Source organism: Buteo buteo, chromosome 1 (genome assembly GCF_964188355.1).
Source record: "Buteo buteo chromosome 1, bButBut1.hap1.1, whole genome shotgun sequence".
Classification (NCBI taxonomy): Eukaryota; Metazoa; Chordata; class Aves; order Accipitriformes; family Accipitridae; genus Buteo; species Buteo buteo.
In genome coordinates, this window is record NC_134171.1 from 64,884,956 (window position 1) to 64,896,902 (window position 11,947).

The following is an 11,947-nucleotide window of genomic DNA, read 5'->3' on the forward strand; positions in this document are numbered from 1 at the left end:
CCCCTACAGCCCAAACAGCCCTAGCCCAGCCCAGCTCTGCTCCCACAGTAAGCTCTGGCACAGGGAGAGCTCCCACACACTGGGTCTCCGCCTCTTACCTACCCAGCAAGATGTTTTTCATATTTCCCACCACCACTTCCCCACCACCACCTGTGTATACACTGCACAAGGAGGCCAGTTTTCATCTGCCTGCTGAATAGCGGCCAAGCAGTTTTCGGCCAACTCAAGCACGCAAGTCTATCCCTCTGCATCAAAGGTATGAGCCAAAGCCAACGGAAAACAAGGAGAGCCTTGCTATGGCTCCTGCAAGAAGGTCTGGCCACACTCGCATGCCTGCCTCCCTGCAGCCGAGTCCAACCGACTGCAGCAGGGGAAAGAGCAGCTGAGAATGAAACTGATCATCTACAACCACCATTGCAACTGATTGCTTCAGTTGACTATAAAGGTCCTATTTTCCACACCTACAGCCAAACGGGTTCTGGAAAGAAGTTACAACCTCATGGTGCTGGCCAAAAAAATTATTAAAAGGCAAAACCCCTTTTTACACCCTCAATCCACCACAAAATAGAGTTTCTTACATTTTCCTAAGACATGCTGCCATTTCCAACCTGCACCATTACCCAGCACCCATATGTTTCCCTTCTCCAGTGCCCTGCCTGAAGAATCACCCAAAGGGAGCAAGAGGCAGCAAGCGGGAGCCCAAGACTGCTCCCCTTCCACCCCACATGGTGCCAGGGCCCAGAGAACTTATTTCCAGTCTTTCCCATCAGGACTCGCCTCTGCTGCTCTGCCCAAGCACTTCTCTACATGAACTGCAGCCCTTCTGCATCCCAACTCCTCCCCCTCCATTTACGAAGAACATGAAATAAACCTTACAATCGCCTCGTCTTGCCCTGGCCTCCAGCTTTTCTCCAACCCCTCAGGTGTTCAGAAGGGCACAGCAAGTTTGAATGTCCACTCCAGCCCTGGGCTGCAGCAACTGCTGGTTAGAGCAGCGCAGAGCCCTTCCAGGTGCCTTCTTCCTTGCTTCTGAAATGCCACCTAAGGGCCTGGGCAGAAGTCCCTTCCCAGATCCAGCTGTGTGGCCATGATAGGAGACATCCTGTGAACTACTCCAGATGCAGAAGGCAGGGTAGGAGCAGCCAAACACTACAACCCCTTCCACTGACACAGAGGCATCCCATGGGCACAGAAGACATTACAGCGAGGCTGGGTTGGGGAGGATATGAAACACTCAAAAATAGAAAGTCAGCCAAAGAACAGAGCCAAAGAGCCAGGCAAAGAAAGAGTCCAGTCAAGAAGAGCTCCCCCATTTGCCAAGGCCAGGTTATTTTATTCTGAGCCGCTTAGAACACCATCTGAGAAGGCAGTGGCCAAAAAATGGGTTGAGAAAAATCCTCATTTCAGTCTCCCTCCAGAAATCCCCATCCTCCTGGTGCTGAGGTCCCTGCACAAGAGGGATAGCACGCAGCATTCCTGACACCAGCATCTGACAAACAGCCTTCCCTGCTCTTTCATATCAGCCTTGCTTTACTTAGCACAGTAATTGTTAATGTTTCAGGTCTCCAGTGGGGCAGCACATTTTATTGTTAGCCTACATGGTAAAAATAAAATCTGATTGCAAGAAATTGCTTGGCTTCAATTATAACATCACTGTTAATTACCAGTGCAACAGTAATTGCAAGGAGGGAAGGCGGAGTGGCAGTGAGAGGATGCATACTAAATTCTGGTGGGCGAGCTGACATTGTCCAGTCCAGCCCAGCCCTCCCAGAGGAGAAAGCAACGCTTTTGCCTCCTTGACAGCAGTTGCAGCAGTATCAGACAAGCAGGTCTGCATGGCTCACACTGCTCTGCCTGGTGGCATCTCCTGGAGCAGAGGCATCTGATCTGCTTCCAGCCCCTTGAGACTTCCTCTGTGGAGCAAACTCCATCCCAGCTCATCCATGGGAACTACTCAGAGCCTGTATACTGCCATCCCTACCTCCACATGTAACCAAAGACAAAAAGCTAGAGCCACAAATCTCTGTTGCCTCCCCACAGCCTGCCTGCACCAGCTCAGGAGCTGGCAGGCCAGGGCTGGAGAAGGCATCTCACATTTCCACCGCTCTTGGCTGGGCTTCTGTGTGTTTGACACAGCCAGTTCTGTGGGTGCCAATAAACCTCCCCTGCTCTTTCCTTCACGGGGCTGCTTCAAGAGGGATGCTTCTCTCAACCACCTAATGTCAGAGGGGCAGCCCAGAAGCCAACTATCCCTGTCACATTCAGTAGGAGTAGAGACAGGGATTTCTACCTTTGCTGGATCCAGCTCTCACCCCTGTCCTCATTGCACAGATCAAAGGGAAAGAGTATTTCAGGTTCTTCTGGTTTGCCTGGAGCGGCTCAGAGCAGCCAAGGGCCCAGCAGTGCTTCATGCTGGGTGAACATCCTGGTGCCTAAACATGAACAGCTTCACTACTCACTCAGCCATTCATGCTGCCCAACTGCAAGAACTCATTAGGAGTGCCTTGAACCCACCTCCTGAGAACAACAGGACCAAAGCACCATCACACGCATCCAGGGCTCAGCACGCACACGCTCTGCACCCACACAGACATTAGGTTTTTTTCTCCATTCATTTATTGTGTTCACGGTGACCACATGACGCACAGCACACAAAACAGAGGGAAACAAAACAGAGCACCAGTAATGCACTGGGGATGAAACCAAGACAGGGAACAAAAATATGTACTTACAGCTGAACATCATGAAGTTCACAGACAAGACCTTAAGGAATCATCTCCAGCAATAGTTAAAACAACGGAATAGTGGATGCTGGGGAAGGAGTGCCCTCTACAGTAGGGCATCTCAGAGCGGGATCCAGAACAGGCCCAGGACCACTCTCATGTCTGTGCATTGCTAGGTGGAGGGTGTGTTCCCCAGCTCTACAGTGGACACAGAGCTCAGACCATTCCCAGATACAAAAGGCTAGGGAACAGCACATTACAGCCACCCCCAGCTCTAGGGCACTTGCCATTTTTAAGGAGAGAAGTACTCTTTGAGAAAAGACTCTGTTCCCATCAGAGATGATGGAAGTTCAGCTCTTGATGCTAGGGGGGAAGGAACAAGCCAAGAACTTGACTATTAAGAGAGACAGCTGTAAAGCAATGCTTTCAATTGGGGCAAGGGAAGAAAAGCCAGTCCAAACCCACTCTGGAGATAAGCAGGGCTATTCCCCAGTGCTGATATGCACCTCAGAGGTGCAATTCCCATTCTGAAGGTCCACCTCTTCTCTGCTCATCTAGTGGACCAGCTGCTGTCTTGAACTGCTGAAAGCACGGCACAGCTAGGGGCTGGTGGACAACAAGGGTGGCCTCCTGTATGCCACCGAAACCTCCCAGAGCTGCTCACTGCTCATGGCCAGGACCATTCTGTGAGCCGGCAGACAGGAGATCTCTCCTGGGAGTAAGGCGAGGTAATGTCCTTCTGTTCATTAAGCCCGTCCCGTCAAGGTGGCTGCAGATACCTCCACAGAGGAAAGAGGAAAGCATTAACTACCTGTTTCCTGAGCCAAAACCTTGCCTACAGAAATTACCTGAGCATAACCACTTTGCAGGACCCAGAGGGTGCTCCTGCCAGAGCAGCAGCAGGAGTGACAGTAAGAGAAGTTTTAATCAAATGTCTCCATTTCCTGTCTGCGAAATGGAGACAGTATTTCCACTCTCCTTCCTCCGCAGAGGTCTCAGAGATACTGAGTGGAAATTCCTTGGAGCTATGATTTTTTATTTACAGCCGTCTGTGCAGAGTCTCTTAACACTGTGCATAGAAATGGTTAACGACTAAAACCAGTTAATAACCAAAAAGCCAGTAGATGGCACTCAGGAATATGCAAGACTTCTGAAATGTGCAAGACCAATAAAACTTGCATCTGCTGCAGTGCACAACAGCAACATGTGCCTCATTACATAGACATGCTACCAGAAAGGCTGAGAAAGAGGTGATGACCTCAGGGGTGCCGTGCAGCCACCACAGCAACCCAAAGTGCTAAGACCACAATTGCTTTAACCTCTCTTATCGAAGGGATCCAGGCAGCAGGATCTGGATGCAGACCCGTGCCCGGGAGCAGCTTGTGTTTTGGCGGGGATGCAGCTGGGCAGCACCGCCGCTCCGCCTGCGCTCTCAGCCAGCCAGCCCTCGAGCGCAGGGGAACGCTGTGGGTGAGCATGGCACAGGGCCTGCCACGGCTGAACGTGATCAATCCGGCATCCTCAAGAGCACTAAAACGTCTCCTAAACACGGCTAAAATAACAGCAACAAGCCTCCCCTCTCATACGAGCACCATTAGAGCAAGGCCATCCTTCTCCTTGATCCCAGGCTCTGGCAAGGCTTATCAGCGCGTAAGCCTACATCTGCTTGGCTATCACGATGAGCATGAACATCATTCAGCTCTGCGAAACCCATCCAGATGATACAGCGTTTCTGGGTGGCCATGCCTGTGCCAATTCTGACAGTTGCTAGTACTAGTAAAGCTCAGCAGCCTGAACGGAAAGGTTTTAAAGCAGGTAAACTGCTTAATCTTTTGTGGGGTTTTTCTATTTCCTACAATGCATTTGGCTACTTTAAGTGCTTCCTCACAAGCCCCCTGTGAAGGCTAAAAAGCACCTTTTTTCAAACAAAATCTGAGACCCTTACACAGCACATGATCCCCCAGAACGGAGTCTTTAAGAAAAAGCTACCGTGCGCACACCAAAAAAGAGTTAGCAGCAGAAACATTGGGCCCTGCAGCGAAACATGCTGGTAATTTTCTCTGTACAGGGATTTCAGAGTTTTTTGCTTTGCTTTCCTAACCCAAACAGATAACCTCGCTGGGACTGCAACAGGATGGAGCTGGATGGAGCGAAGAGGTTCCTGGTTAAGAAGCATCATTTAATGGCACGTTACGAACTTAGGGGATAAGCCACGCACAGTTTCCTACCAAGTGGCCTGTGGAAGGAGGTGCAGCATGTCCAGCCCAAAAAGAGGCCACTGGCGAACCACAGCCACATCCACAGCCCCAGGTGGCCACAAGGACCCCTTTGCACGAGTTCCTTCCTGGGGAACCTGCACACCTGGCCCTGCTGGCAGACCCATCACACCACTCTCTGGTTTCTGGCCCCACTAACAGTGAGGTGCTCTCACCCTGCTTTGGTTCCCAACGCGAGTCTGCAGAGAATGGTGATCCCTCCCCTTCAAACCTCTACAGAATGTGCTAAGCACCAGGAGCCCAAAGCCCTGCAAAAGCAGGTGGACAAAGAGTCCTGAAGGGGAAGTTCTACATGACAGTTCCCTGGAGCTCTGGGCTTTGCAGGACAGCCAGCGAACCCTGCCAAACCTGCCAGCTGTGCCAGCAAGCCTACTGGTGGGACAGGGGACAGACAAGACTCAAGGCATGTTTCTTCAACAGCTCCCACCCCTTTCCAAGGCTGGGAACCTGGAGCGCAGGGATGCCCCAAAGCAGTAGCTGTCAGCTACAAAACAGCACACATGCAGACAGCAAAGCACCAAGAGGAAGGAGGGATCATGTATTGCAAGCTGCCCGGCTCTGGATCAAGAGGGAAAGGGGTAGGCAACAGGTCTTCTCCACACACCCTCCCACCAAACCACAACTCAGACTGGAAAAGAGCAAGGCAAGAAGGATCCCAGTGAGCGCAGTCAGGCTGGCAGGGTGGGGGATATTTCAAAAGCACAGCGTCAGCAGGATCTGCTGGGATGGCTACATGGCTGTTCCACGGACACAGCCCATTGCTGCTTGATGCCTTGCATGTATCATCTGCCGCCTCTCAGGTCAAGGCCGTTCCCAGCTCATGGAAAATTTTGACATGAGTAATTTTATTGTTTTTGTTCAGCTTGGACTGAAACCAAATTCCACAGAGGCACTGGGATGGCCCCAAAAGCCTATGTTTTAACCAGTTTATCTGTGCATCCCTTGAAAGATAACCTGATTCCCAGTGTCGCCCAAGCTAGGTGGCTGCACCACCCATAATGCTGTTTGGGATCCCTTGTGCAACCCTGGCTCCATGTGGGGTGCAGGAAGCTGCAAGGCAGTCCTCGGGGTGTTAGTGCAGGAGGCGATGGGAACAGGGGAGCACAGATAATCCTAAGTAAACAACCAGCCGAGCCTTCGCTTGGCAGCGTTTTTCCATTGTCTATTATGTACAGCTGGATGAATGTCAATAAATTACCAATGGAAATGAGCCCTGCTGAGCAGGCAGTTTGGGCTGAACAGCTGTTTTCTAGATGGCACAGTGGCGTTTCAGCTCCGCTTAGCAAACAGTGGTGAATCGGGGATTACCAACTGCCTTCAGGGGTGGGAAAGAGGAAAGCAAACCCCACACAGAGGGAAGCACCTGGTCTGCCCCAGCCGGCAACCCACCGAGCCGTGGATGTCTCGGGGGTGCGGGGAGGAGGAACTACGAAGCCAAGCAGGCAGTGGTGAGTCACGGGAGGCTGCCTGCTTCCTACCAGACCCCACGGAGGTCACACCTCGCACCAGCGAGCCACTCTCCGCACACTTGCTCCTGCAGCTCACCCATGGGTGAGCAGTGGTGGGGAGCATGGGACAGAGCAATGCAAGGGCTTGTGTAAGATCACTGGGAAGCTTCCCAAGTCCCAGGCAAGCTTGGGAAGAAAAAGAAAACCACGGACGGACACGAGGGCTGCAGCTCCTCCATCTGCACCCTTCGGTGTATGCGCATCTCTGCACTACCCGACGCTACACCCCTACCGGCCACCCAACTTCGCTGCTGTGCCAGCCCTGCTCCAAAGGCTGCCTGGCAGCCACTGCCCACAGAAAGGCAGTCTCACAGCTGGTCTGCACAGGGAAGGAGATGTGGAGAACTGGGGAAGGCAAGGAACACATCTGATCAATTCTTCTTCCTTCTGGCACAACTTTACTGGTTGGCTCCTTCCAGAGCGCAGCGAGATGGGTTTGTTAACCTAAGCAATAACAACTCTGCTTTTGTCTACCCCGAGAGAGTCTCTCAGAAGGACCTTAGACACAGATCTCCAGCGTGACAGCGAGCTACTTTCGTCTGACATATTCTGCAGGAGATCCTGTATTTTCACCTCGTCCACCACCTCTGAGGGGGGCAGACCCCGCAGCAGCCAGCTGCGAGAGCGGCAGGCGGCATCCAGCTGGCCACGACACCTGGAGCCAATGTACTCACTCCCTGCTGCGGAGCCCCTGTAAAAACCACCAGACAAACTCCTGTAAAAACTTTGTGGTCTGCTTTAGGGTGGCTGTTAAAAATAACTATGTTGAGAAACGGGAGGCTTTTGCTTTCAGAAAGAAAGGCATTAAGTTGCAAAGTCATTGAGACCTGTTTATTATTTAGCATCTGTTTAATTTCAAGTAGGAAAAAACACCTTGGAGGATTGGAGGGCTGAATAGGTAATTCAATCCTTTGGCTCCAGCCATAGCGAGTTTTGTGATTAAGACACAGTGAAATCAGAGATGATTTCAACTTGTCTTCTTAGAAAGGCAAAACAGACAAAAAAAGAAAGCCCACCTGCCTGCATGCTAAAAAGGGACCTAAAAGGGTTGAAAGCAGACCACAGGCTGTGTGTTCTGGCCACACAGCTCCTGCAGGCTCTCCTGGTCTCCCCAGTCATTAAGCTGTGGCCAAGGTAAAATATGAAATCAGCCTGAACACGACCAGGAATAGGGAGGGGAAAGGAGTAGTGCTCACAGAAGGAAACTAAGCAAAACACAACCACCCCCCCAAACCTTTTCTGGTTGCAAGACCCAGGTAATGGTTTGTGCAAACCAGGCAGCCAGTCAAATGCCAGATCCCCACCCGGGATGCAGAAACAGTTTCCCAATTAAGAACTTGTCAGAGGATGGTAATTGACAGAAGGGTTCCTTTCCCAACTGCAAACAGCAATGGTGGCTATTTCTAAGGGTTTAAGACAGACTGAATATCAATAGTGAAAAACAGATTTAGGAATTCCTCAAACAGAAGAAATAAACTGGATTTCTAAAGCATTTGGCTGGGGCTTTTTGAGAGTCATCTCAACACTACTGATGGCAGCCTAACAACATGCATTCCCTGTCTGTGAGTTCCCTGCAGCAGAGACCCTTCTTTCCTCTGTTTGTATAAAAGAGTCGCGGGCCGTTACATTCTCCATTCACTCAAAAGCTCCCCAAAGCAGGTCTTTTACCCAAGAAATTACACCAGCTGTAAGTAGCACTCGAGTTTTTATCCTCTTGGCCACCCACATTTACATGACTCAATACACAATTCTGCCCAGTGAAGGATGATGCTGACATCCACCATCTATGAGTGTCACAGACCCCGAGAAACCTTGCACAATACTGCAGTGCTTCTATGTAGCTCTTCTCCCGGCATCGTTCTTTTGTGGAGAAAAGAGGACCTCACTGCAGGATGGAAGCAGAGACGCTGTATTTCGTATTCTCTTCTACAAACTAAATCCTCAGCTTTTCACGGCTAGCAAGAAGACAGACACAGCAAGCCACCTCAGCAAGCACAGCTGGGCTTATTTTCTCCATGCCAGCTCTTCCTCGACTTTTAAGTCTTCCCTAATGAGAAGGTGTATCACCTTCCCCGAGAGACAAAGGATGGGGTGATTTTCTACTCCCAACCGGAGCAGAAAGACGTGGGTGATCATAAAGTAACAAGAGGAGGCGGCACAGGGAAGACGAACGCGTTCTCCGTCAGACTTCTAAACCGACATATCAGCTGCTCGACTCTTTTTAGCTACAAAAACCGACAGATGTGACCGGAGGGCTGCTGCCTCCTTTTTCTACAGCAACCGAGGTCCCAGCGCCGCGCTGGCAACGGCATATCCCGGGAGCGGCCGGGAGGGCACCCCAACAGACAAAAGCGGCGGCGGAGGCCGCCGGGCAGCGCCGGGGCGTCCGCCCCCCTCGGCGCTCGGCGGGGCGCCCGGCCCACGTCTGCCCGCGAACGCGCGCGGCGAAAGCGGCCGCACAAACGAGCAGGGGATAAACACGCCGAAGACGAGACGCGGCTTGACTCCCCACGCCGCCGGCCGCGGAGGAAACCTCCCGCCCCGAGCCGGGCAGGAGCCCCGCCGCTGTCCCCCGCCCCACCTGTGGCGCGGCGTGGCGTGGCGTGGCGCGGCCCCGCGCCGCCCCCGCACTCACCCCAGAGGAGGGTGAGGAGCTGCGCTCGCGGCACCAGGCTGAGCGCGTAGACGGCGCCCAGGTGCAGCAGCCCCATCAGCACCACGTTGCGCCAGACGATGGCCTGCCCGCTGCCCGCCTCGCCGCTCGCCGCCCGCCGGGACGCGGCCATCTCGCCGGCGGGGCGCTAAGAGGCGGCGACGCCCGGGGAACGGCTAGAGGCGGCCGGGCCGCGCCGCCGCATCTGTTGCTGCCGCCGCCGCCGCCATGGAGCTCCCGCGCCGCCGGCTGCGCCCCGCACCCCGGCGGGGGACGAGCGGGGAGCGGGGGGGGACGGGCGGCCGCCGGCCCTGCATAGCGACAGCCAATGGCGGCCGCCGACCGGACCGCCCCGCCCCGCCTCCGACACCCACAGCGGCACCGCCGAGGGGCCGCCTCTCGGGGCGCCCCAACGGCCGCCCCGTCGCTCGCGGACGGGGCGCCCCAACGGCCGCCGCCACGGTCCCGGTCCCGGTCCCGGTCCCGGTCCCGCCGCAGGAGGGCAGGGGTGCTGGCGACCGCACTTGCCGGTCGAGAGGTACGGCCCCCCCCCGTCCGCCCTGCCCGCGTCTTTTTAGGCGGCTGCCCTTGAAGACCGGCGGGCACCTCTCCTGCCGGCTGCCTCAGAGCGTGAGGAGAGGAACGCTGCCGGAGAGAGTGGGCTTTCAGAGACGTTTAGTTTTGGAAGCCCGTGAAACCGCGGTAAAAGATGCCACTGGTGCTAGGGCGGAGCAGGTACTCAAGAGCTAGTTCATAAAGTTTTATCTGACTGGGAGGAACGAGGTGGGCACTGAAAACCAAAGAAAAAGACGGCAGGCTTTTCAGCAGCAGCGCATACCCCAGTGAGGAGCGTGCCACACTCTCCGGTTACTGCGTCCCACCACGGATGGAGTGTTCTTCTCGTGTTCAGGTGTGGTTTCCCGGGGATGCTCTTCCCCCCACACTGCCACAGCCTGCCGCTGCGGGAGAGGAAGGACCCTGCGTTGCTCAGGATGCCAGGGTGGGGTTCGTTAATGGCGAGTTCACCCGTGTCAGAAGGATGACCCAGATATGTGGAGGAGCAGCAGGCAGAAAGTAGTTCACTGTTACTAGCGGGGCGCTTCCCCCGCTGTGGAGCAGGGAACGTCTCGCACAAGCAGCATGGGGAGGGAACCAGACCCTAAGTCCAGATAAAACGTTTGCCCATGATGCATTTTGTTTAGTTTTGAAAGTTTCTGGAAGGACAGGAGGGAAGGAGAGAGTGGCACAGGCATGTCAGCAGCCCTCCACCCTGGCTGGGGCCGGCTCCTCCATGGTTTATAGCCTGTGATGTCTTTCCATCGCTGCACCAGAACTGCAGAAGGCAGTGACTTAACTTCCACCGTGCTTTCCTGCCCTGACTTCCTCTGGGTGCCCAAGGTCAACTGTTAGGCTAAGTTCAAGTGTACCTACTACTGACTTAATATATGATACTCGCTTCGCTTTTAGGACTCTGCCATATGATGTTGGGGGCAGGCAGGCAGGAGGAAGGACTCCATCCTTTAACGACTTTTCCATCTCTCAGTGTCTGAGAGCAGAAAGAAGCCCCCTCTCCTTACACACAAGCTCCTCCCCAGCTGCTGCTGGGCACACTATGCCGTGGATGACCCTTGGGCTTACAGGAGCAAACTGCACAGCCCAAGCTCACCTCTCTATACCGCAGCTCACGCAGGTACACTGCCCTGAGTGTGTAATGGAGGAAGGTCAGAGCTTGGGGCGAGCAAAACGGGGGTGCCACCAGGCAGCCAGGAAATATGGAGACTTGGGGAGCATATCTCTTTGGAAAGGCAGGATGAAAGCATTCATCCTGACCTGGCTTCTGCAGGCTATTAAAGCATGGCATGGAATAGATGTTAGTCTCGTATGCTCACACAGATGCAAGTGGCGCTGAAACCTAGCAGCTGCACTTCCACAAACGTCCTGCCACCCTGGCAAGAGGCAAACACACACGGAAACTGCTTTACAGATTTCCAACTAATCTGACTTACTGATAAATGCATCCGTGAAGGCTCCCTCTGCCACCAGCGTGCATTAGTGCGATGTTACCCTTGCACACAATACCGCAAGTTTCATATCCTACTTTTATCTCCAGTTCATAGCGGTTTGTTCACACAGTAGCCAACGCAGCAGGGAAAGCAGGTGAACAAAGATGATGTGACAAATGCTTTGTTGTGGCCAGATGTCCTCTGGGTGCAGGGAGTGCTAATGCTTAGGGTGACACTGTCGGGTATCTTCTGTGAAGAAAAAGGCCTCATGCCCCTGTCCTAACAAAGCCAGTCACATGCAGAAAAAGCTTGTCAAGTGCACCAGCAAAACTGGAAAGGGGACATCATGCTGTCCCCAGCCCACCTGGGACCAGAGGAGTCCCTGCTGCTCATGGAGTTGCTGGTCCTGGTGGAGGAGCAGATGAAGCCCAAGCCAGCCCAAAGTCACCCCTTTGCAAGCATCATGGCACAGTGTCATTCCTCATGAGTGGAGCCCATTACTGTTCCCCTGAGCCCAGAAATCACTGCTCAGGCAGCAGCGCTTCAGTGACAACATCAGGATTTGTCCCAGAATCACTGCAGTGGCTGTGGGCAGCAGCAGATTTTGGGACGTGATGTTGTGAAAACATACCCTCTCTTTGAAAAAGCTACCTGGCTACATAGATCATTATGTCAGGACTACATGCCACAGACAGAGATCTGGACTGCTGGGCTAAGGTCTTGCTAGTACCCAAAGATGCAAAGAAAAGACTTTGCAAATCTGACTCCTGTTTCCCTTGGTAAA

General features: G+C 53.6%; 1 protein-coding gene across 1 annotated transcript in view; it reads right to left on the reverse strand.

Moving 5' to 3' along the window:
• Nucleotides 1–9,472, reverse strand: part of SCD5 (stearoyl-CoA desaturase 5) — a 34,056-nt gene extending 24,584 nt beyond the window's left edge. The window contains exon 1 of the mRNA XM_075033828.1: nt 9,143–9,472. Within this exon, the coding sequence (XP_074889929.1) occupies nt 9,143–9,293 (151 nt within the window). The 5' untranslated portion in view covers nt 9,294–9,472. The remainder of the gene's footprint in view (nt 1–9,142) is intronic.
• Nucleotides 9,473–11,947: the final 2,475 nt, after the last annotated feature.